A 25,967-nucleotide genomic window follows, 5' to 3' on the forward strand; every position below is an offset into this window, starting at 1 on the left:
GGGCTCACAGTCTTAATCTCCATTTTCCAGATGAGGTAACTGAGGCACAGAGAGGTTAAGTGACTTGCCCAAAGTCACACAGCTGACAAGCGGCAGAGCCGGGATTAGATCCCATGACCTCTGACTCCTAAAACCGAGCTCTTTCCACTGAGCCACGCTGCTTCTCTACTCTCTCAAGCACTTAGTACAGTGCTCAGCGCATAGTGAGCACTCAATAAATACAATAAATACAATAAATACAATTTATTGACTGATTCCCAATCCGATGCTCTCTCCACCAGGTCATGCTGTTGGTTATATAATCAATTTGAGTCCTACCAATCAATATTATAATTAATTAAGCTGCCATCATGCAACCTTCTGAACGCCAGCAGGAGAATCTCACCAGAAGGTGCTAAAGAGAAAGTTATGCATGTAGGGGAGAAACTGTGACGATGCTAAATGAAAGACATACCTAGACATTTGGAGAAGCAGCGTGGCTCAGTGGAAAGAGCCCGGGCTTGGGAGTCAGAGGTCATGAGTTCGAATCCCAGCTCTGCCACTTGTCAGCTGTGTGACTATGGGCGAGTCACTTCACTTCTCTGGGCCTCAGTTACCTCATCTGTAAAATGGGGATTGAGACTGTGAGCCCCACGTGGGACAACCTGATTCCCCTGTGTCTACCCCAGCGCTTAGGACAGTGCTTGGCACATAGTAAGCGCTTAACAAATACCAACATTATTATTTGGAGCAATGTCTCCCAGTTCCTGGAAACATTCTGCGGTCACTGTTGGAGATGGAATATTGGGATGAATGGATCACTGTTCTGACTCAGTGGTATTATCTTTTAGGTCACTTGTTTGATTTCCTCATTGTCAACGAGAGGACACAGAAGTTTAAAAAAGACACATTTGCAGTGGTCATATATAAAGCAACCAAGAGCTCATCTGCTGCAGAGTTTTCATAAACTAAGGGAAAGGCACCTCAACAGGGATATGGCCATTTAACCTTCCCTGGTACCATTAGCAGGTTGACCAGTTCTGAAATCTTAACTCATCATAATCCACTGAATGGCTTGTGAAGTCTCCATAGACTCTTTCCGGGGGACTCATCCCTAGCCCTTTGGAATTGGCCGGCCGGCTATCCAAACTCTGTAAAATAAACAAAAACATCTCTGTTCAGTTCCAAGCGGCACTGAAACGGAACAATTATTATCAATTAGCAGTTATTATCACAATAATTTTAGGATTTGTTAAGCCCTTACTATGTGTCAAACACTGTTCTAAGGGCTGGGTGGAAAGAGCCTGGGCTTCAGAGTCAGAGGTCATGGGTCCGGCTCCCGACTCTGCCACTGGTCAGCCGTGTGACTGTGGGTAAGTCACTTAACTTCTCTGTACCTCATTTACCTCATCTGTAAAATGGGGATTAACTGTGAGCCTCATGTGGGACAACCTGATTACCCTGTATCTACCCCCGCGCTTAGAACAGTGCTCTGCACATAGTAAGCGCTTAACAAATACCAACATTATTATTATTCTTATCATTACAAGGTAATGAGATAGATACAAGTTAATCAGTTCAGATACAGTCCCTGTCCCACACGGGGCTCACAGTTTAAGTAAGAGGGAAAACAGGTAATGAATCCCCATTTTACAGTTGAGGAAAATGAAGCATAAAGGAGTGAAGTGACTAGCCTAAGATCACACAGCAGAGAAGTGGCAGAGACGCGAATAGAACCCAAGCCTGTGCTCATTCCACTAAGCCACCCTTCTTCCTAATCCTACAGTGGTAATCTCCCAGTCCCCCTCCCATTCTCCATCACAATCACCTTTCAATCACAATCCATCACAATCCACTACATCCCAGACACCTCAGTGGGATCTGTTACCATCCACACCAACTTCTCATGAGGTAAGTAGAGTTGAGACCCAAGGGAAACGCTGGCAAAAATGTCAAAGCAACACTCGAAATAGCTTTCAAAATATTGATACTACTATCAGAGACAGAATTTTGGCCTGGATTTTGATCAGTATTGGACTGACCCAGTAATGGCACTATTTTACCCTTATTTAGATGAGTTCCATGGGTTCTTATTCGAGAAAATCTACTCTTCAGTACAGAGGGTTGGAATTATTCTGAATTCAAAACAAAAAAAAAAAGTTTCGGGCTTTGCAACAATTTTTCCCACCTAAAGATGGGAGGAAGGAAAGGAAGAAGCCGGTTTAAAGTCTCAAGCAGGCACTGAGGAGGATATCATATTCCAACACTCTGAAAACTTCCTCTTCACTGTGAAAACCCAAGAATTAAAGCACATTCATGAATTGTCATAGAAACATTTGCTGTTGCCCATTCCCTTATCGAATTTAATAAAAACACAGCAAAACTCCAATGCACTACTAAGGAGGATCAATAATTGAAATTTTTTGGGACAAAGTAACTGCATGATTTTCCCTCCCCTGTTATCAGAGACATAAGACTTCTGTTCATTTTCATCCCTAGTGAAAAAGGACCATTAATACATAATAATAATCCTGATCTAAAAAAAAAATTAATTATCAAGGAAAAAAATAGCCTCTTACAATATCATGGATTCTACAATAACATTATTGACTCACAAACACGTTTCCAGCAAATGGATATCCAGCATAATTAATTAATTAATGATGCTATTTGTTAAAAGCCAGATAGCTTGACAGTGGGTGAAACCTCCACTCCTAAAGTCATCGGTAAACATAAATGGTATTTACTGAGCGCTTGTGTGCAGAGCACTGCACTAAGCTGTTGGGAAAATACAATATAGTAGAGTTTGTAAATGTGATCCCTGCCCACAGTGAGCTTACAATCTATAGGAGGAGACAGACATTTAAATAAAATTACAGATAGGGGAAATAGTAAAGTATAAAGCATATCAGGATGAAACTGTGGAACAAATACTTGAATGCACAGATAAACATATAAATCAAATATATACATAAATAAACCAGTTCATGAGTATTGAAAATGATATAAAGTACATAAGTACTATGGGATGGTAATGGACTGCTCTGATGGGCTGCTGTGATTTTTGATATTTGTTAAGCGCTTACTATGTGCCAGGCACTCTAAGTGACGCGGTAAATACAAACTAATCGATTTGGACACAGTCAGCATTTACATAAATGCTGTAGGGATGGGGTGAATATCAAAGTGCTTAGGGGGTGCATAGTCGGCACAGAGGGAAGGGCGGTTAAGGGAAATGAGAATTTAGTCAGAGAAGACCTCTTGGAGGAGATGTGATTTTAGGAGGATTTTGATGGTGGACAGAATAGTCAATTGTTGGATATGAAGAGGGAGGGAGCTCCAGACCCGAGGGAGGACGTGGGCAAGGAGTCAGCAGCTGGGTAGTTGAGAGAAAGATACAGAAAGTAGATTGGCGTCAGAGGGCTGAAAAGTGCGAACTGAATTACTGCACTGATGTAGATACAAGCTGTCCAACCTGATCAGCTTGAATCTATACCAGGGCTTAGAACAGTACTTGACACATAGTAAGCACTTAACAAATACAATAATAAGAATAATAATAAACTGAGATCACCCCTAGAGCTCAGGGAATTTCAATTAAATTGCCACATCTCCTCATCCTGGCCAATTTACACTGAAACGAGAGTTCATTCATTCATTCGATAGTATTTATTGAGCGCTTACTATGTGCAGAGCACTGTACTAAGCGCTTGGAATGAACAAGTCGGCAACAGATAGAGACAGTCCCTGCCGCTTGACGGGCTTACGGTCTAATCGGGGGAGACGGACAGACGAGAACGATGGCAATAGAGTCAAGAGAGTTACGGAGAGTAAGTCAGCTGCACCTACCTGTCCCTTCACAGGAATCCTGCAGAGCTTTTTCCGAACTGTCAGTCCTTGAGAGTACATCTCACATTCCCCGCTCGGTACGGGTAACAACTTTTTATCAGGAGTGCAGCGGTGAACATGGGTGTGGTGTCAAGGGGTGGAGCACTAAGGGGACAGGATATTGAAAAGACTTGACTCTGAGGTGGCCGGGAGCAGAATAGGGAGAAGGAGGAAAGGGAGGAAGAGGAGAAAAGAGGAAGAAGGAAAAGGAAGGGGACCAAAACAGAGAGGAAAAATTAAGAGAAAGAGAAATAATATTAATGTTGGTATTTGTTAAGTGCTTACTATGTGCAGAGCACCGTTCTCAGCACTGGGGTAGATACAGGGTAATCAGGTTGTCCCACGTGAGACTCACAGTCTTAATCCCCATTTTACAGATGAGGTAACTGAGGCCCGGAGAAGTGAAGTGACTTGCCCACAGCCACCCAGCTGACAAGTGGCAGGGCCGGGATTCGAACCCATGACCTCTGACTTCCAAGCCAGGGCTCTTGCCACTGAGCCATGCTGCTTCTCTAAAGCCAGGAATTGGGTGGAGGGGTCAAAGAAGAATTGATGAGGCAAAATAAGAGGGGAGGACGGTAAAGGTTATTTTCACTGCCATCCTGTCGTTGCCACCATGACCTCAATTTCTTCCATAAACCAAGGAACAGAGGGAACGTGATCCTTAAAAATAGCTCACCAGTCAGACTTGTTGGCCCGCCAGAGCCAAGTGATCACCCATCTCAGTGGTAAAAAAAAAAATCAAGGAAGAATTATTTGATTTTTGCTTCTTGGACCCTTCGCACGTTGTTGGACCAAAACTGCCTTGGACAATGAATAGTAGTCATTGCCAGAAGGGTGGCCAGGCAGAACGTCGATATAGGGTCAGTGAGAGAGACGAGGCTGCCCAACAAATCTAGCTGGGAGGAGGTTAATGGTTGATATATTTGCTAGATCATCCAACGTCTTCAAGAGTGACAGCGAGCTAAGGCTGGCTTTTTTAATCAAACATCTCTTGTCAAAGTATTTTGCTCGAACCTGAGAGGAATCAGTCATTTCGTCCAATGTATTCACAACACATTAACAAATCGGTGCACATCCCCAACTATTCTAAGGATAAGGAGGGCTTTTATATGGACCCAGACAGTGTCATCGAGGTGGTCCCGTGGAAAGACGAGCTCACTGTTCTGGATGACTTTAATGGCAGAGCAGGTTGCCTGCCTTTGAAGCTTGGTCCAAAGCTAGAAAGTGTTACCTTACCCTCTTCAGGCTCGGGTTTCATGGCAGAGGGGTGAGCTAGCATGCTGCTTCCAGCCTGGAGCCCTGGGCATTGAGCCTCTGCTGCCAAGGGGCATCCCCAGTCTGCAGCAGTGTTTTTTTCCCCCCACTCCCTCCCCTCCAAACTGCTCTGTGCAATCTACTCCTGCTGTCCTAAAATTGATAATCTCGCATTTGGACGAGCCAGCAAATCAATTGTGTTTACTGAGCACTTACTGTACGCAGAGCACTGTATTACGCATTTCGGAGAGTACGAGCGTGGCTCAGTGGAAAGAGCCTGGGCTTCGGAGTCATGGGTTCGACTCCCGGCTCTGCCACTTGTCAGCTGTGTGACTGTGGGCAAGTCACTTCACTTCTCTGTGCCTCAGTTACCTCATCTGGAAATGGGGATTAACTGTGAGCCTCACGTGGGACGACCTGATTACCCTGTATCTACCCCAGCGCTTAGAACAGTGCTCTGCACATAGTAAGCGCTTAAATACCAACATTATTATTACAGTATAACAGACTTGTAGACAAGTTCCCTGACCATAAGATACAAAACATATCTCCTCCAAACCCTAGTCTGAGTGAACTTTCATTCATTCAGTCGTATTTATTAAGCACTTACTATGTGCAAAGCACTGTACTAAGTGCTTGGGAAAGTACATTACTACAATCAACAGTGACAATCCCTGCCCACAACGAGCTCACAGTCTAGATTTCCACGGATAGGGAGATCAGAGCAGTTTTGTCATGCCTGTAGTCCCAGGGTGAGCCCCACACTCCTTCATGCTCCTCCGTGCATGGAGAGGGATCTCCATGCCGCCACCACCATGAAGCCAATGCCGCCCCTCTTAACCCCGTCCCCTCTCATCCGTGGCACCCCATGGGAGCCTGAATCGCCTCTGCTATGGAACATAATAATAATAATAATAATAGTGGTGGTATTCGTTAAGCGCTTACTATGTGCAAAGCACTGTTCTAAGCGCTGGGGGGATACAAGGGGATCAGGTTGTCCCATGTGGCGCTCACAGTCTTAATCCCCATTTTACAATGAGGTAACTGAGGCACAGAGAAGTTAAGTCACTTGCCCAGTGTCACACAGCTGGCAAGTGGTGGAGCCTGAATTCGAATCCATGACCTCTGACTCCCAAGCCCGGGCTCTTTCCACCGAGCCACGCTGCAGGATCTCTGTGATATGTAGCAACTCTCCTGGGAAAAGTCAGTATGAAAGCCTATCCATTACCAAGACACCAGTTCCTTTACTGGACTTGATTAGCCCTTTGACTCTCTCAGCGTGATCTGATCTTTGGCAGGAGAACGTCGAACAGGTACTACTAAGGGGAGAATTATGGATGTAGAAGAGAAAAGGTAGGGGTGCTGGATTGGAAATCCCTAACATTAGGATTGTTGGCAAGGGGTTCCCCAGAAAAATCCGATACCGTTGTTGGAGACAGTATACGATGAACTGGATCATTGCTGGGACTAAGGAAAGACATCTTAGATCATTTATTGGATTTGTTCACTGAAAAAGAGAGGATACAGAAATTCAAATAAAATATTTGGAAAATGGATACGTTTCACATCAGAGAGCTGATTTTGTGAAGCTTCTTCACTTGCGAACTAAGGAAATCACAACTCCAGGTGGATACCATAATACCGTTAGCAGGATGTCATTTTTGAAATCTTAACTCCTCGTAATCCGGGGAATGACTTGTCAAACTTTGATAGTGACATTCACTGGGACTCTTCTCTGGACAACTGGAATCAGCCGGCACTTGTCCCAAATTCTGCAAAACCAATCGAAACACCACTCATAGTTCTATGCAGTATCAGCATCACCTTCAGTGTTCATCTCCCAATCCCCATTCCATTTTCCATCCTAGTGATTTTTCCCTTTTCACTAAATCCAAGGTACATTTTTTTTCCCCAGGGATTTTCATGGCACCTTTATATGCTCTGTCACTATCAACACCAGCTTCCTCCCCTTTCTTGATGTGACCGACTCATTATTACGAGTACAGCCTACCTCACTCATTTTTCACAACTATTCCAGATCCAGAGATGTTTGAAAGGGGAAGCTGATTTGGATATGCCACGTCTGCTTGCTCTTGTGTGCTTCTTTCTATTACAAGACTGGGGTCAAGATTGTGTTTTTGGAGAGCAGTGTGGCCTAATGTAAAGAGCATGGGTGTGAGATAGAGCAGGGCTTGGGTCTGACCCCGGTTCTGCCACTTGTCTTCTGTGTGACCTTGGGCAAGTCATTTTGTTTCTCTCTGACTCAATTACCTCACTTGTAAAATGAGGATTAAGACGGTGAGCTCTATGTGGGATGGGGACTGTGCCTAACCTGATTATCTTGTATCTACCCCAGTGCTTAGTACAGTGCCTGGAACATAGTAGGTGCTTAACAAATACACACACACAGGGACAAAATGTATCTTTTGTTCAGAATCACCTTGGGCAAATCTATCATTCCCCACCTTGCTAGCCAAAGATAGCCCAGTCCAGAGAAAACTAATGGAATCAGAACCACATTCCACTAAATTGTGGCAGATTACTGGAGCTGCTTGTGCCCAAAGGTAGAGGAGCTTCATCCCAGAGATTTGGGGGTTTCTACATAAATTTTCAGGTTCTGCAGGGATTTGTTTCCCAAGGGGATTCGGTCTAAATTGCAAATCTTAATATGAGCACAAAGAACATTTGCCCACTTTTCCCATTCATCAGGTCCCTGCCCAAGGCTTAAATTTGACCCTCCAGTCTTATCTATGGGGTCTACGGATAAGAGACCCTCAGTACAATGAAATGGTTACATCGGGAGCATGGGAAGAACAATCACCCATATACTGTTTCCTGAAGACAGAAATTCTGTCTAAATGACCATGACCTTTACATTTCTGTCCTCCAAATTAGTCTAAAGAGGACCAGTAACAAACAAATATATTGTTACGCTGTACTTTCCCAAGTACTTAGACAGTCAGCGCTGAATAAATACAATTGGCTGACTGTCCTATCACTAGATGACTATAAAAGGAGATTTAAATAGCGCAAATTCCACCATCTTCTTAAACTTCTGCTGTTCTTCCCAACTACTTTGTACAGTACACTGGACTAAATAGATAATATAATTACTACTTCTAAGGTCATTAAGAAATGATCACATTCTGCAAAATTCTCTCCAACTGCCTTTAACTTTGCCTTTGTGCGGCTTCAGCTTGGGTGTAGTGGAAACAGGATGAGAGGAGAAGGGTTGTGAGTGGGATCCAGAGGGTGAAATTCTTCTTCCCTGACAGAGCCATTAACTGTCACTGCCACTGCTTAACACACAACCAAATTGACAGGTTTGACCAGGTGGAAACAAGTTTCTCAATCTATCAATCAATTGTAATTATTGAGCGCTTACTGTGTGCAGAGAACCGTACTAATAATGTTGGTATTTGTTAAGCGCTTACTATGTGCCAAGCACTGTTCTAAGCGCTGGGGTAGACACGGGGTCATCAGGTTGTCCCACGTGGGGCTCACGGTCTTAATCCCCATTTTACAGATGAGGTAACTGAGGCACCGAGAAGTGAAGTGACTTGCCCAAAGTCACACAGCTGACAAGTGGCCGAGTTGGGATTCGAACCCATGACCTCTGACTCCAAAGCCCGTGCTCTTTCCACAGAGCCAAACTGCTTCTAGGCACTTGGGAGAGTACAGTATAACAAAGTTAGTAGACATGTTCCCTGCCCACAATAAACTATATTTTGGGTTAAGCCAAAAATATTCTCCTGGAGACATTGAAGATACCTGACCAAAGTCATGAGTTACTCCGCATCTAGAGAATGGGAAGAAAATCTCAGTGACAAATTCCAGAAGAGTTAAGATCAGGATCGTAGATGTCAGCCCCTGAAACACAGGAAAGGAATCATGAAGGAATAAAACTCCTAGTTGCAAATTCCTAGAAAAAATAATCCTGAGTATTTGGAACCAGTATAATAGTATAGGTACTAATCATTCATTATAAATAGGTTAGATCTTAAAACAGAGTTGTGTCTGGAAACTTTTACCTATGTTACTACTCCTCCCTTTCCCTCCTCTGCCCTTTCCTTCATTCTATAATTTTCCAGCAGTGATAGAGATAGGGACACAGAGAATTGCCGAGAGCCACACATGGTATTCCTTCCCTTCAACAGATCAACACACTCTTTAAGTTCAATATATCCAAATCATATTCCTCAAAGCCTTCACAAATCTGCTTGCCCAATTTTTCCATCGTGATTGACCACAGTACCATTGCAGTCCAGAAATCTGCAAACTTCATTTTGTCTTTGCTGTTTTGCTTTCTTCCAGCTGTAGGAAAACAGTATACTAATTCATATATTCTTATGACTCTGGCATTAATAGGAAGCCCTAGACTAGTGCTTTAATTTATGTATTATGAATTATTTGTTTATATTAATGTCCCCTCTAGACTCTAAGCTCGTTGTGGGAAAAGGGTCTGCTAACACTGATATATTGTTATATACAGTATTCCGCACATATTAAGTGCTCAATAAATACGATCGATTTATTGACAGTGTTTTCTTCCCAGTCTCTGATGCTAGTCCACTCAGGTTAGTGAAGAAGGAGTTGTGAAATATTTCAAGTGGAGACTCTCTTGGTGGAAAGAGCACGGGCTTAGGAGTCAGAGGTCATGGATTCTATTCCCGGCTCCGCCACCTGTCAGCTGTGTGACTTTGGACAAGTCACTTAACTTCTCGGTGCCTCAGTTACCTCAACTGTAAAATGGGGATTAAGACTGAGTCTCATGCAGGACAACCTAATAACCCTGTATTTACCCCAGCATTTAGAACAGTGCTCGGCACATAGTAAGCACTTAATTACCAACATTATTATTATTATTATCTGAGGCCCGGCAAGAACTAGGATGACATTGAAACCTCCCAGTGGAACATTTTTTTCCTGAGATTTTCACCACTTTGACTTCCAAAACAGACAAATTTAACATACAGATTAGTAAAACAAACTCCAAATCACATCCAAAACTCACTGGACGTGCATATTTAAGAATTCCTTGATATTCCATGCCCTGAAGAACTTCAATTTCTACATTTTCAATCCTACACTACAGCAGACCATCCTGGGTGCTTCAGCTTTGCATAGCAATGGCATTTTTTCAAGTAAAAATTGCTTCTTGAGAATTTTCCCTGCAAAAAATTCCTGAAAAGCTCCAAGATTTGAGGTCACACCCTGAGTATGTGAACATAAAAATTAAAGACACTTACAATGACCGAAGCAAGGTCCAAACGAGGTGCCCAATGGTAATGTGCTAATAATTCAGCGACTAAATTAATTAACAGGAAGATAATCCCCAACCCTGAGATTATGATGTTAATAATATTCATTTCCAGAATGCTCCATACCTGCAAAAGAACAACATCATTCAGGATGCTAAACCTGCACAGATATCCAAGGCTTCTTACCCGATCAGATTAACCAACTCCTGCTGAGAGAAAAATCAGCCCTGGAGTCATGTCTCAGCAGGACTAGAATGAGGATAGTTTAATGAGATCAAACACACATCCACAGGCAGATCCACCATTCTAGAAATCCCTCTCCATGTTTCCCCAATTCTTCCTCTCACCTAACCCTGCTCCTCTGATACAACCTCATGTTTCCACCACCAGCTTTCAAAAAACCAAATGGAAAAGATTTCACACTAGCTACTTAACACCCAATAGGAGATTAAGGTTCAACTGATTTGAAAATGAGTGTTGAGCAGCAAAAGGCAAAAAGGCACAAAAATAAAGACATGCTCATGTGCTGGGGGACCTGAAAGGAAGTTGATAATTGCAATAATCATTATGGTATTTGTTAAGCTCTTACTATGGGCCAAGCACTTTTCTAAGCTCCGGACAAGATGCAAAAATTCTGGTCAGATGTAGTTCTTGTCTTACACAGGGCTCACACTCTAAGTAAGAAAGGGATCAGGTATTGAATCCTCCTTTTACAGATGAGGTAAATGAAGCACAGAGAAGCTGTGACTTGCCCAAGGTCAAGAACAGGCATTTAGCAGGTTTGGGTTTAGAACCCAGGTCCTCAGACTCCTAGGCCCATGCTCTTTCCACCAGACCAAAGTGCTATTTCAGTTCCTGAGAAATTGGTCAATGGGCTTAAAGAACCTACCTTTCCTTTCCGTTTGGCATCAGTGGGCTTTTTACAGTTTGGGGGAAACTCTAAATTACTTGCTGCAAACAAATGTCTGTTCTTTTTTTTTTATGGCATTTGTTAAGCACTTACTATCTCCCAGGCACAGTACTAAACATTGGGATAAATCCAAATTAATCAGGTTGGACACAGTCCACGTCCCACATGGGGCTCACAGTCTTACTCCCCATTTTACAGATGAGGTAACTGAAGCATAGAGAAGTTAAGTGACTAGCCCAAGGTCACAGAGCAGAGAAATGGCAGAGGAGGACTAGAAGTCAGATCATTCTGGCTCCCAGGCCATTCTCCTTCCACCAGGCCAGGCTACTTTTCTTTTAGTTTGGTGATGTGGAGACAGGGAGGATTTAGGGGCAGAACAATGACAATAATAAAGGAAGATCAATTAATTAATGGTATTTATTTATTGATCACTTAATATGTGCGGAGCACTGTACTGAGCACTTGGGAGAATACACTACAAAGAATTAGCAGACACATTCCCTGCCCATTCTGAGCTTACAATCTAGAGGATGGAGTCTAAACCAAGGTTGGAAACTGAATCCCAGTTTGGTAACTTTAATCATTTATGTAAACACCTAGCTAGTCTTGATTAAACTGCTCCAAGAAAGAAGAAATATGGTCACTTACCAGACATTTTTTGTTTTTTCTTTTCACTGAGACTAAGACGACTCCTGAAACAATGAACTGGTCATAAGAGAGTAAACAGATCAGTGATGGACATTTTAAACCCAGGCTGACTAGCCACAGTTGATGATTAGACACTCATTCCCCCCAACCGTATCTCCAATAATCTGCGTGTCAGTCCCAGAGGGACCTAATTACTTGGAGGCAATTTAGCATTCCCATACAGGACTGGAATGATGGAAAGGTATTCAGGGAAAAGGTTAGCACCTTCATCTTGGTTCAATTAGTCAATACAATAGAGTTGGTAAACAAGCACATTTTTTGTTCAGAGTCCCTGGGTACAAATTTACAAGCAGAATAAACTTTCTGTGAAATAAAAGAAAGCCCTTCTTGTCATAAATGAATAGATTAATTTGCCCAGTTTTATTAACCAGTGTTCTAAATGGCAGTACATAGCTGTCATTTTCTTTTAACCTTATTTCTTTACAATAATAATAATAATAATAATGTTATTTGTTCTAAGCACTGGGGTAGTTACAAGGTAATCAGGTTGGCTCACGTGGGGCTCACGGTCATAATCCCCATTTTACAGATGAGGTAAGTGAGGCACAGAGAAGTTAAGTGACTTCCCCATGGTCACACCGCAGAGAAGTGGTGGAGTCGGGATTAGAACCCTCATCCTCTGACTCCCAAACCTGTGTTCTTTCCACTGAGCCACACTGCTTCACAAAAGCAGCAGCCTAACACTGCTTACCATTATGCTAATACACATACTATGATCATTAATTCACATATTATGTGTATGAAACTCTTTTAAAAGCGAACACAAATTGAATGGAATCCGTTGTCTACAAAATGTCATTTCTACAAACTATATGAATGACAATATGACCAGTGGGGTTTTGTCTAAGGATTAAAGGCTTCCAAATGTTTCTATCAGGGTATTAGCCTGGCCTGATGCAGGGGTGGAGGTAAGTTTCTTCAGTGATGTTGGCCCCAGGGCAGGAGCTGAAGGGCTGTGAATGGTGTTTGGAAGTGGCAAGGACACAGTGTAACTCCTGCCTCTACTTCTCTTTTCCTAGTCCTGGGATCCGTGACCTGCTCGAGTGTTAGCATTTATGGAGCCGACCCTCCTGGCTGTGTCCGCGTGAGGTGAGAGATTTGGGGATAGTGGTGTTTCCTAGTATAGCAAAGCTCACTGGGCGAAGCCCAGTCACTGCCAATCTAATGCCTGCATACTGGGCAGAGTGTATATTCCTGAAGTCAAAGACCTCCAAACCCATTACAAAGACTCATCTGGGGTTTTTATTGCTGAACTGCCTAGTAAGAGGCCTCTGAAGACTTCACACCTCCTTGAACCTACTACATAGTTAATGAGTTCCCAACAAGTGATTCTACTAAATATTTTTGGTAGAATTGACAGTTGAGAGAGGAAGCATTCTTCTATCATTGTACATCAATTTAGATGCTGTCCAATGTAGTTAGAGAAAATTGTAATGTGCCTGCAGCTGGTGTAAAGCAAATCATGAGAACCATAACATAAATTTTCCTTAACATGGGGTCCTGCAAGAATGCACATAGAACCCTGTGTAATTTGCATTTAGTTTCTGTGTTTAATTAGTACAGAGTCACTAAGGCCTCCCAAGGGACAGAGGCCTTGTTTAATTCCCGCCTTTGTCTTCTTTCCCGGCATTTAGTAGAGTGCACACGATAAACACTTAATGAATACTATAATAACTGCTTAATAAATGCCAAGCACTGTTCTAAGAGTTGGGTTAGATTCAAGGTATTCAGGTCAAACGCAGTTCCTACCAGGGCGCCCATTCTAAGTATGAGGGAAAACAGGTACTCAATCTCCATTTTATAAATGAGGAAATTGGGGAACAGAAAAGTAAAATGACTGGCCTAGGGTTACACAACAGGCAAATGGGAGAGTTGGGACTAGAAGCCATGTCCTCTGACTCCCAGGCCCCTGCTCTTTCCACTAAATTATGCTGCTTCTCTCTTCAGTATAGTAGATTAGTGAAATAAATTAGTACTAGGAAAGCTGATTGAATGCCTTAAAGTGATTGGGAAAGGAGTTTCTGTCTGATACAGAAATGAATGACAACAATTACAAGTTTTTGAACAGTGGGGAGACATGGACAGAGGTTTTTTTTAGAAAAATTATCAGGGCAGCAGCAAAATAAATCATTTCATTTATGTTAAATAAATGTTAAATTTTAAATAAATAAACGCTAAATAAATGTTATATATTTATTTATGAAGTTCCAAGCGCTTAGTACAGTACTCTGCACATAGTAAGCGCTCAATAAATACTATTGAATGAAAGGAAGGTGTTAGGTCAGAAAGGAGGCTGTTAGAGAAGTTAATAAAAATAACTGGTATTTGTTAAGCACTTACTATGTGCCAAGCACTGCTCTAAGCACTGGGGTAGACACAAGGTAATCCGGTAGTCCCACATGGGGCTCACGTTTTAATCCCCACTTTACGGATGAGGTAACTGAGGCATAGAGAAGTTAAGTGGCTTGCCCAAGGTCACCCAGCAGATAAGTGGCAGGGCTTGGATTAGAGTCCATGACTTTCTGACTCCCAAACCCGTGCTCTTTCCACTCTGCCATGCTGCTTCATTCAAGTTAACTCAGGATATGATAAGAGCTCGGATCAGCATAGTAGAAGTTTGGATAGAAAGGAAGGGGTGGATTCTAGAGATGTTGAGAAAGTAGAACCAACAGGATTTTGTGACAGGTTGAATATGTGGATTGAATGAGAGAGAGAGACAAGTCAAGGATAAAGGGAAAAGGGAGGGTTGTGGTGATGTCTAGGGTAGTACTGTTGTCTACAGTGGCGGGAAAGTTGGCGGTACTAGAGAACTTGGGAGAAAAGATGAGGAATTCTGTTTAATTCTGGACATGTTTAAGTTTGAGGTGTTGGAGGGACGTACAAGTAGAGATGTCCTAACGGCAGGAGGAAATCTGAAATTGGAAGAGAAGGAGAGAGGTCAGGGATGGAGAAGTAGATTTGGGAATCATCGATGTAGAGATGATAGTTGAAGACAAGGGAGCAAATGAGCAAATAGAAGGAGACCCAGAACTGAGCCTTGAGGGACTCCCACAATTAGGGAGTGGGAGGCAGAGAAGGAGCCTGCAAAAGAGACTGAGAATGGGCGGCCAGAGAGATAGGAAGAGAGCTAGGAAAGGGCAGTACCAGTGAAACCAGATTTAGATAGTGTTTCCAGGAGGAAGGATAGTGCACATGAATCAGTGTGGCATAGTGGGAAGAGCACGGGCTTGTGAGGCAGAGGATGTGGGACCTAATCCTAATCTGTTGTGTGATCTTGGGGAAGCCATTTAACTTCTCTGTGCCTCAGTTACTACATCTGTAAAATGGGGATAAATACAGTGAGTCCTATGTGGGACAACCTGATTACTTTCTATCTACCCCAGTGTTTAGAACAGTACTTGGCACATAGCGCGTAAAAATACCATTATTATTACTATCATTATTATTATTTTGAAGTCCTCAAGGATTAGTTTAGGGATGGGGGGAAAGGGAGAGTAACATGAGAAAGGGATCAAAAGTTTTCAGAAAGTCAGAGGTGGAACTTGAGGGGAGGGGCAATAAATAAAGACAATTAGTAATTAATTAGAGTGGATGGTAGAGTCAGATGATATGAGAAGCAGCGTGGCTTAGTGGAAAGAGCACGGGCTTGGGAGTCAGGTCGTGGGTTCTAATCCCGGCTCCGCCACTTGTCTGCTGTGTGACCTTGGGCAAGTCACTTAACTTCTCTGTGCCTCAGCTACCTCATCTGTAAAAATGGGGATTAAAGAATGTGAGCCCCACAGGGGACAATCTGATTACCCTGTATCTACCCCAGAGCTTTGAACGGTGCTCTGCACATAGTAAATGCTTAACAAATACCATAATTATTATTATTATGAATTTCAAAGGAAGGGAAAGAGAGGGATGGAGTGGGAGGGATGGTGCGGAAGAGACACTGTGGGGCAAGAAGGAAGCCAGAGAGATTTGGGGAATGGGAGAAAATGAAGCCCTCTTGCGAGAGAGGCAGGGAGGAAGTGTCATCTTGGGCAGCCAAGTTTCAGTGATGGCGAGGAAGAGCAGTGGCTGAGTCTGGAACAGGTTGAGATGGTGTAACCTATAATATTTAAATAGCTAGCTACACAGAAACCATCACAGAGCTCTTCTCAGTATCTTCTTGTCACTGTAAGAAACAGAATACTAAGCTAAAAGGACAAGTGGTCTAAGCAAGTAATGGCATTTCTTCAATTTATAATTAAGTGAATTCCATGAACTTTAATTGGAGAACAACTACTCTTTGGATACTGCATTCTATATTCACAAATGAGTAAAGAAACATTTCAGGGGCTTTTTGCATTTCCTTTTCTGAAGGATGGAGATGGGGACAGGGGTTGGGGGCAGGAAGTCTCAAAAAGGTGGTCAGTTGGAGACCGCAAGCATATACTCCTAACACCTCACCTGTGTCCGTTCAAAACAACAGATGAAACCCAATTGTGAATTCTCGCAGTAACATTTTCTGGTGCTTAATCCCTTATCAGGCTGAAGGAAAATGCTACTAAACTCAAATTCACTGAAGAAGGATCAGAGATTGGAATTTGGAGAGAAGGTTTTGACGCATGCTGAAATGGCCACTGGGGTTTTCTAACTCTGCCTTTAACAGACACACAGAAATTCTGTTCAGATGTCATTCACCCAAACAAAAAGCACAGTTAGCACAGAAATTTCTGACTTAGTACTCAAAACATCAAGGATGAAGAACTGCCTTGACAACATTAATTCAGTAATAACTTTGACTGTACTCACGAATAAACCTCCAAAGACTGGATACCCTGAATAAGAAACATAGGGAGGGTGTTCACTGAGTGTCAATTTTATCCCACAGACGAGTATCATCGTACCAATCAGAATCTGGAAGACCTATGAGAAGAACGATGGAGAACAGTAATTCAGCTTTGTTTTCCCTTCCTGCCTCAGGAGATTGCTAGTTGAGGACCTGCCTCTGGTGAGGAGATGAGCCTCCCTGGAACATTCCTGCTCCCTACTTGAGCATCTCCCCACTCCAGGCAATACTTTGATCTGCTGTCCGGATCATTTTTCTAAAAAAATGTTAGTCTTCAACTCCCCATTTCTCACGAACACCTTTTGGTTGCCCACCCACCTCCGCATCACACAGCGACTCCTTCCCATCATCTTAAAAGTCTTCAAATCAGCTCACCCTCTTCTACCTTCCCTCTCCGATTTCCTACTACAACCCAATCTGCACACTTCACTCCTTTTCTCTGTATTTGTTAATTTCTCAGTATATGCTTGGCACTGTGATGAACTCTGGGATAGATAGAAGGTAATCAAGTTGGACACGGTCCTTGTCCCACATGGGGCTCAAAGTCCTAATCCCCATTTTATAGACGAGGGAACTGAGGCATGGAAAAGTTAAGTGACTTGGCCTGGATCACCCAGGGGACAATGTGGCAGAGCCAGGATTAGAATCGAGGTCCCGTGACTCCCAGGCCATGCTTTTTACCAACTCCTGTAACGCTAGTTTACTCACTGTACCTCAATCTCATCTATCTTGCTGCTGATCCCTTGGCCAAGTCGTCCCTTTGGCCTGGAACTCCCTCTCCCTTCATATAAAAAGGACCACCATTCTGTCCACCTTCAAAATCTTATTCAAATCCTATCTCCTCCCTGAGCCCTTCTCTAATTAAGCCCTCCTGCCCCCTACTCCCTTTTCCTTCTGTGTCAACTATATACTTGAATCTGTACCTTTTAAGTACTTGATCATCACCCCAATGGCACTTATATACATACCTGTAATTCATTTATTTGTATTAATGTCTTCCTTCCCTCTAAACTGTAAGCTCCTTTCCTCATCTGTAAAATGGGGATTAAGACTCTAGCCCCATGTGGGACAGGACTATATCCAACCCAATTTGCTTGTGTCCACCTCAGTGCTTTAGTACAGATAGTACACACTAAGCACTTAAGAAATGCTACAATTATTATTATCACTGGGAGCGAGCAGGAGAGGCCCAGAGCACCCGTTGAGCTCAGCAGCATTGTACCCTGGGACCCTTATGTGGTCTTCTCTCTAAACGGGGAAGCCGCGTGGCTCAGTGGAAGGAACCTGGGCTTCGGGGTCAGAGATCATGGGTTCGACTCCCGGCTCTGCCACTTGTCAGCTGTGACTGTGGGCAAGCCACTTCACTTCTCTGTGCCTCAGTTACCTCATCTGTAAAATGGGGATTAACTGTGAGCCTCACGTGGGACAACCTGATTACCCTGTATCTACCCCACCGCTTAGAACAGTGCTCTGCACATAGTAAGCGCTTAACAAATACCAACATTAAACAGTGAGGCAGCCTGCTGGTGCTGCTCAGGGTTGGATTTCTACACACCCAAAATCCCCAGAAGGAAGAACCCCAATATTTGAGTGTCTGCATCTTGATTAGCGGAAGAAGGCAATGGTATTTCCGTATTTTTACTTCCGTATTTTTACCAAGAAAACTCTGGTTACATTACCAGAACGATTGCAGATGGAGGTAGGGCACTGTGGGAGAGATTTGTGCCTGGTGTCGCTATGGGTCAGATTCGACTCAACAGCATAAGACAAGACCTTGAGTAGCTCAAAGTAAAATTTCGTTTCTGGGGAAAACAACTTCTCGGTGTGGGAGGCGGTGGTTCGATACTTTTTAATCAGTGGGTGTCTCTCAATCTCTCCTGTTTCCCACCTTCCAGAATCTGAAGAGAGTGGCTATCAATCAATCAACAGTATTTCTTAAGCACTTACTTAAGCGCAGTGCACTATATTAAGCAATTGGGAGAGTATAATACAACAGAATTACCAGACACCTTCACTGCCCATAGTGACCACATCCTCACTGCTCCTCTCAGCCCGACTGAGGAGTTTACTTACACCCAAGACCTTTGATTTCCTCTTCAAAGTTTTCTGCTGAACGCCCTTCTGCTGGTGAGAGGAACTAGACTGCACAGTTCGGCCTGGTTCCAGAATATCGGTGCCAGGTTGGGGAAAGGTTACCGATACTTCATCGGATATGGTCTGTGATGCCATGACGTTGTGACTGACGCTATAAAAGAGAAAGAATAATGGGACTGGAAACAAATAATATTCTGCTCTGTTGCCGTCGTCCACGGTGGAATGCGATCAGAGAGTCGATCGGGAAGTCCCCAAATTCAGCAGGCTAACCCTGTCTTCTCACTGGCACGAGAAAGAGTACACATTCCAAACAGTGCATTGCTTACCATTTCGAAAAAAAAAGTTTTTCTCATATTAAAATGCTGATTTTAATGTCTCATTCAGACTTAGGTTCCTTGTCAGCCTCCCAAGAGTGCTCCACTTAGTTAGGGACTATCCTAAATGTGGGTGGGAGGAGAGTTTCCTCTTGTCATTCTGTCGTAAAAGTGTCACGAATCGGCTGAAGAGTATTATGGAAGAATTATCCCTTGTTCCACTAAAGTTGGCTCCTCTTCTGGGATGCGATGGGCAGTGTTTCCATTAAGACTGGGTGGTCCCTAGAGTACAGCTGTGTGATACTACAGACTGTTAGTCACCCTGCCTGATTTTGAGCATGTCAATGACCATAGCCTTAAGTTGCGTTGGCAGCATTGCTGGACAGAACCAAGAATCCCAGACAAGGGTGAATGATGTGGGGGAGGGGCAGGAGGTTCCAGCTTCCCCAAGATGAGGGTAAAGTAGCCTCTACAATGGCAAGAGGGGGAGAAAAAGGGAGACTCTGGCTCCCCAGAACACAGGAAAGAGGCTTCCGTGGTGGCTGTAAGAAGATGGGGGTCATGGCTTACCCAGTCTGGGATCTGGACGGGGACGGGAAGCCAAGACCCGCTCACCACCAGGAGAGCTTGGGCTGACAGTGCATTGGAGCAAACATTCCCCGTCCCTCCGCTGAGGTATCAGATCCCTGGTTCCAGCCCCCCTCCGCCCCTGCTTCATGCATTCTGGAATTAAGGAATGGGTGGTTCTTGTCCAGACCCTCCCCAGTGTCTCCTCCCCTCCACTTCTCTGAGTTTAGCTTCTAGAGGCAGGGACACAGAGTATGACCACTGAATTCCTGACTCTGGCGAAGTCCAGCGGAATCGGCTCTGCCCAGCAACACAAACCCTGGACCCCAGCTGCATGCGTGGGTTGCAGCCAAACCAGGATGGTGGGTCGCAATGTACCCCACTAAGAGAAGTGGGCTCTGATGATTGTGACCAGAGGCTGGCTGTGGGAGCAGATTGCCAACCCAACGACCGATGAAAGGCCATGGAGGACTCGCGCTAACGTGATTATCCGTGTGAGGAAATATCAAATGGGACAAAACAATAAAAGCCCAGAATTACAGAGATCGTGTGGTCAAAACCTGGACCTGTGAACATACGCTGGGACCTCCCAGGAGTGAGTGGGAATAAAAGAGCTTCAACTGGAATGAGCCGTCATTCATTTGTTTTCTACGCTACATCGCTATGGCTCTCTGGGGAGTAGTAGCACAACCTTGACATGGAGGTTAATTATTTCCCGTACGGGGCAGGGACCGACACAGGACATCCTAATTAATCAATAGTATTTACTGAGAATTTACTGTGTGCGTAGCACTGTACTAAGCACTTGGGAGAGTACGATATAAGAGACTTGGGGCTTTTCCCTCAGCCCACTCCCTCTGTACCCACAGGTCAATGGAACTGGATATAGTTCCCACTCAGTAACAATACAAACAACTGTGTGCGAATTTCAGAAATTAATTCAAGCCAAAAAGGAGAGATTAATTTTCACTCAAATTGTTCTGGTTCCCCTCCACTCTGGCTGGAGCGACTCTTTCCAACTCTTCCTGGTTCAGAAGACGTGTGGTCAGTGGCTCTAGAGTATTGTGTTCGGCTCACCTGGGTCATCCTATCCACGGGCCTACATCCCCACCCACTCCCAAACAACTCTAAGTTGGGGCCCCGTGTGGTTACTAAAACCACATATGCTGGGGAAAAACTCTGATATATTCACATATTTCAACCCTGCTGTGAGCAAGGGACAGGGGGAGTTAACCTGGTAGTTGAGATCACCTAGGACTCAGGGAGGTTTGACCAAGTTCCTGACCAAACCACCAGTAGAACCTTGATGATCCCCTCTAGCATTTTGCCCTCTAAGCCCCAACTCACCTTGAAAGCCGGCGTCCCTCCCTTTCAGACCAGCCCGTCAGAGCGTCCCAGAATAAGTCAGCCGCTCCGATCAGTCTCCTCACACAAGTCTGGCAGGGCTTTTTGCGAACTGTCAGGCTTTGTCAGCACCTTGAAGCGTTAGTGTGGGAGCAAACTTGACTTTGGGGTTGAAGGGGTGGAGCACTGAGGCGCAGGGCATTGTGGGACCTAGCCTTTGAGAGGACAGAAAGAAAAGACACGGAAGAGAAGAAGTTCTAAAGCAGAATTTCTTATTTTACCAGCCAAACTCTGTCCTCTCCATGACTTTCCTATCATGGTAGATGGTATCACCATCCTTCCTGTGTCACAAGCCCCAAACCTTGCTGTTCTCCTTGACTCCTCTTTCATTCAACCCACATATTCAATGAATTACTAAATCCTGTCAGTTCCCCTTTCACAATATCACTAAAATCTACCCTTTCCTCTCCAAACTGATGCCACATTAATCCAAGCACTTATCTTATCCCATCTTGATTACTGTATCAGTCTCCTTGTTGACCTCCCAGCCCCTTGTCACTCCCCACTCCAGTCCATACTCTCCTGCCCGGATCATTTTCTTACAAAAATGTTCAGACCACGTTTCCCCATTCCTCAAGAAACTCCAGTGTTTGTCCATCCACTTGCCCAAACAAAAACTCCTTTCCATTGGCTTAAAAGCAGTCAGTCACCTTGCCCTCTCCTACCTCACCACTCTATTTCTACAACCCAGCCCTCACACTTCACTCTTCCGATGTTATCCTTCTCACTGTACTTCGATCTTGTCATTCTCGCCCCTGACCTCTTGCCCACGTCCTGCCTCTGGCCTGGAATGTCCTCCCTCCTTATATCCTACGTGCAATTACTCTTCCCCTCTTCAAAGTCTCCTTGAAGGCACACCTCCTCCAAGAAGCCCTCCTTTCCTCTTCTCCCACTCCCTTTTGCATCTCCCTGACTTGTTCCCTTTATTCATCCCCATAGCACTTATATACATTTCTGTAATGTATTGATTTATTTAAATGCATGTCTCCCCCTCTAGACTGTAAGTTCCTTATGGGCAGGGAATATGTCTGGTTATTGCTATTTTGTACTCTCCCAAGAGCCTAGTACAGTGCTTTGCACACAATAAGTTCTCAATAATGATTGAATGAATGAATGAATGGACGTGGAAAATAAAAAGAAAATGAGGAAGAGACATGGGAAAGCAGCATGGTGTAGTGGATAGAGTATGGGCTCGGGAATCAGAAGGCCATGGTTTCTAATCTCAGCTCTGCACCTTGTCTGCTGTTTGGCCTTGGACAGTCGCTTCACTGGACCTCAGGTACCTCATCTTTAAAATGGGGTTTAAGACTGTTAGCCCCTAAGGGACAGGAACTGTATCCAACCCGATTTGCTTGTATCCAACCTAGCACTTAGTACAGTGCCTGGCACATACAATTATCATGATTATTATTATTTGGATAAAGTATGACAGAGAAACAGGACAAGAAGGGAAGCTAAAGTTCTACCTTCCTTGTCATGCTGTCATTGCTTCTGGAGCTGCTGTTTGCTTCACGATCCCTGAAGTCCCAGAGCTCTGTGAGAAAATGCTGGGTGTTCATTGAGGGAACCCTTGGGACCAAAACAGGGGGTGGACTTCTGGGACAGGTGCCTCACCGTGAACCCTACGGAACTGCACCGTCTTCCCCACCGCTTTCCGGCCCGGAAGGCTCGGCCCCATTGTGAGGGGAATTGAGGCCGGAGCTGCTGTTGGTTGTGTGATGGCAGCAGCCATAGCTATAACCAGCTTCTCCACTATCCAGCCCCTACTTACATCCAGGATCTCTGTCATCTGGCCCCTCCTTAAAGCCAGGGTCTCTGGGTTGGAAAACATCCCGGAGACTCAGTTTTTTCAAGCCATTAATGCAGCTTCAGACGCTCGGGCCCGCAGGCACCCATATGGTCTGCAGAGGATGCCCCAGATCCCCAGGCAGACCCAAGGGGGAAGACACTTACCCTCTTGGAGTGCCATCAAGAGGAGCTTCTGACCCAGCTGTGGCACCAGCTTCCAACTGTGGGGAAAAACCAAAACCAAACTCTTGGTACCTCGGCTGGACCATTCTCCTTCCCGAGGGATAGGGCAGGACAGCCATCCCTAACCACCCTGCCCCAAACTTGCAGGGGTGAAACTAGTGGCTTCATCTTCTTGGTGCTAATCCCAAGGGTATAGTCCACCTCCCCTGCCAGTACACTTGTGTGTGTCTGAGTGTGTGTTTGTTCCAAATGAGTATCCACCCAGGCACTGCTCTCCCCCCAGGCCCTGATGCCCGCCACCACTTCCCATCACAGGGCAGGGCTTCATCCGAAATGCATTTATTGTTGCTTGCTTAGTCTCAACCAGTTGATGAAGGGAATGGCCAGTGTAAGTGTGAGGAAAGCAGCAAGTACTAGAGGCTGGATCCCCTACATTTCTTACATCACAGAATGATGATTTTAATACAGAGTATGTCTGGGGTAGCAAATTTCCCTTCAGCTAGCTAATCTGACAGATTTCATTAGGGCCATTAATAAACAAGTCAATTCTGCAAAATTCTCTTAAACCACCATTAGAATGTTCCTGCTGTGTCCTATCAATAGGTGTTTTAGATTAGTCCAAGTAATATTAGTCTAGGTTATATTAGCCTGGGTCAGATTAGACGGTGTTAATAGCAATATGGGTTAGAATAACCTGGGTCAGATTTTCCCAGCTCATATTGTCCTGAGCCAAATTAACTCAAGTCATATTTACTCAGTTCACTTTATTCCAGGTCAGATTAACCTCCAATCATATTAGCCTGAGTTAGGTTATCCCAGGTCAGTGTATCTCAGGTCAGATTGGTGAGGACCACATTATCCTGGGCCAGATTAACCCTAAAATTGGCAAATGCCATAATAGCAAATATCACACATAGAGTCCTAAACCGTATTATCCCGGATCAGTTTATTATAGATCATACTGGCCCAGATCATATTAACTAAGGTCACAGATCCCAGGTTATATCATCTTTATATATATATATATATACATATATATATTATATGTGTGTATTTGTATATGGTATGCCGGGCACTGTTCTAACTGCTGCAGGAGATTCAGGTTAATGGGTTTGGACATAGCCCATGACCCACATGGGGCTCACAGTCTTAATCCCCATTTGACAGACGAGGGAATTGAGGCACAGACAAGTGAGGTGACTTGCCTACAATTACACAGCAGACAAGTGGCGGGGCCGGCATTAGAACCCAGGTCTTTCTGACTCCCAGGCCAGTGCTCTATCCATTAGGCCATGCTGCTCAGGCAGATAAATCCAGACCAGATTAGCCTAGGTCATATTAGCCAGGATCAAGTTATCCTAAATCAGATTAGCCTAATCATAGTATCCAAGGCCAGATTAGCCTAGGTCAAAGGAGTTTACAATCTCAAGGGGTAAACAGACATTAAAATAAGTTAGAGAGGAAATAGATCTATACAAACGGAAGCAGCTTGGACTAGCGGAGAGAGCATGAGCCTGAGAGCAAGAAGGATCTGAGTTCTAAACCTGGCTCTGCCACTTGTCTGCTGTGAGATATTGGACAAATCACTTCTCTGGACCTCAGTTAACCTCTTCGGTAAAATGGGGATTATGACTGTGAGCCCCATGTGGGACACAGACTATGTCTAACCTATCTTGTATCTTCCACAGCACTTAAAATGGTACCTGGCACATAGTAAGCACTTAAATAACAAAAAAGAGCTATGTGGGTGGGGTGAGCATCAAAGAGCATAGGCAACTTGTCATCATCCTTCCCCATACTATCAGTCCCATCACCGTTAACTTGGCCACCATCCTCCGAGTCATAACCCTGCACAACACTGGTATCATCTTAAACTCTCCTTTTGGTTACCAAATCTTCATCATATCCCCAGAATCTACCTTTTCCTCTCCATCCAAACTGCCACATTCAAGTCCAAGCATGCTTTATATCCTGATGTTCCATCTTGACTGCACCAGCCTCCTTGCAGACCACCCTGCCGGGATTTTTTTTTTTTTTTTTAAATGCGATACTGCACGTCTCTCTCCATTCCTCAAAATTCTCCAACAGTTGCCCATCCATCTCCATAACAAGCAGATACACCCCACCATTCGCTTCACCCCAACTTGTTTACTTCACTCCTTTAGCTGATTTACTCTCTGGGCTTTGTTCTCAACTCTCTCATCATTCAATTGTATTTATTCATTCGATCGTATTTGAGCACTTAATATGTGCAGAGCACTGTACTAAGTGTTTGGAATGTACAATTAGGCAACAGATAGAGACAGTCCCTGCCCAACGGGCTCACATTTTATTGAGTGCTTTCTGTGTGCAGAGCACTGTACTAAGCGCTTACCAATCTCTTGCTCACACCACCCATTCCAGCCTTGAACTCCCTCACCTTTCACAGGCAGTCAATCTACTGCTCTCCCCAACTCCGATGCCCTATTGAAATCATCTCTCTTCTTGGAAGCTTTCCTTGACTAACCTCTCATCTTCTGGCCCGGCCCACTGCTGCTTGTCAGAAGCAGTGTGGTTTAGTGGAAAGAGCACGGGCTTGGGAGTCGGAGGTCATGGGTTCAAATGTCGGCTCCGCCGTCTGTCAGACGTGTGACTTTGGGCAAGTAACTTCTCGGTGCCTCAGTTACCTCATCTGTAAATACGGGGATTAAAAAAAAAGTGAGCACCACGTGGAACAATCTGATTACCCTGCATCCACCCCAGTGCTTAGAACAGTGCTCTGCTCATAGTAAGCACTTAACAAATACCATTATTTTCAT

General features: G+C 44.2%; 1 protein-coding gene across 1 annotated transcript; it reads right to left on the reverse strand.

The window, feature by feature from the left end:
* Nucleotides 1–6,600: 6,600 nt before the first annotated feature.
* Nucleotides 6,601–23,209, reverse strand: LOC103170904 (membrane-spanning 4-domains subfamily A member 12-like). The gene is made up of 8 exons (XM_029061270.2): nucleotides 23,152–23,209; nucleotides 21,142–21,353; nucleotides 18,893–19,064; nucleotides 16,783–16,896; nucleotides 11,944–12,000; nucleotides 10,374–10,511; nucleotides 8,896–8,994; nucleotides 6,601–6,896 (listed from the first exon to the last, which is right to left on the reverse strand). Exons 3-8 carry the CDS (start codon nucleotides 19,046–19,048, stop codon nucleotides 6,780–6,782), a joined length of 681 nt encoding a protein of 226 aa, XP_028917103.1. The 5' UTR covers nucleotides 19,049–19,064; nucleotides 21,142–21,353; nucleotides 23,152–23,209; the 3' UTR covers nucleotides 6,601–6,779.
* Between the last annotated feature and the right edge of the window lie 2,758 nt (nucleotides 23,210–25,967).

Source organism: Ornithorhynchus anatinus, chromosome 3, assembly GCF_004115215.2.
Source record: "Ornithorhynchus anatinus isolate Pmale09 chromosome 3, mOrnAna1.pri.v4, whole genome shotgun sequence".
In the NCBI taxonomy this organism is placed as follows: domain Eukaryota; kingdom Metazoa; phylum Chordata; class Mammalia; order Monotremata; family Ornithorhynchidae; genus Ornithorhynchus; species Ornithorhynchus anatinus.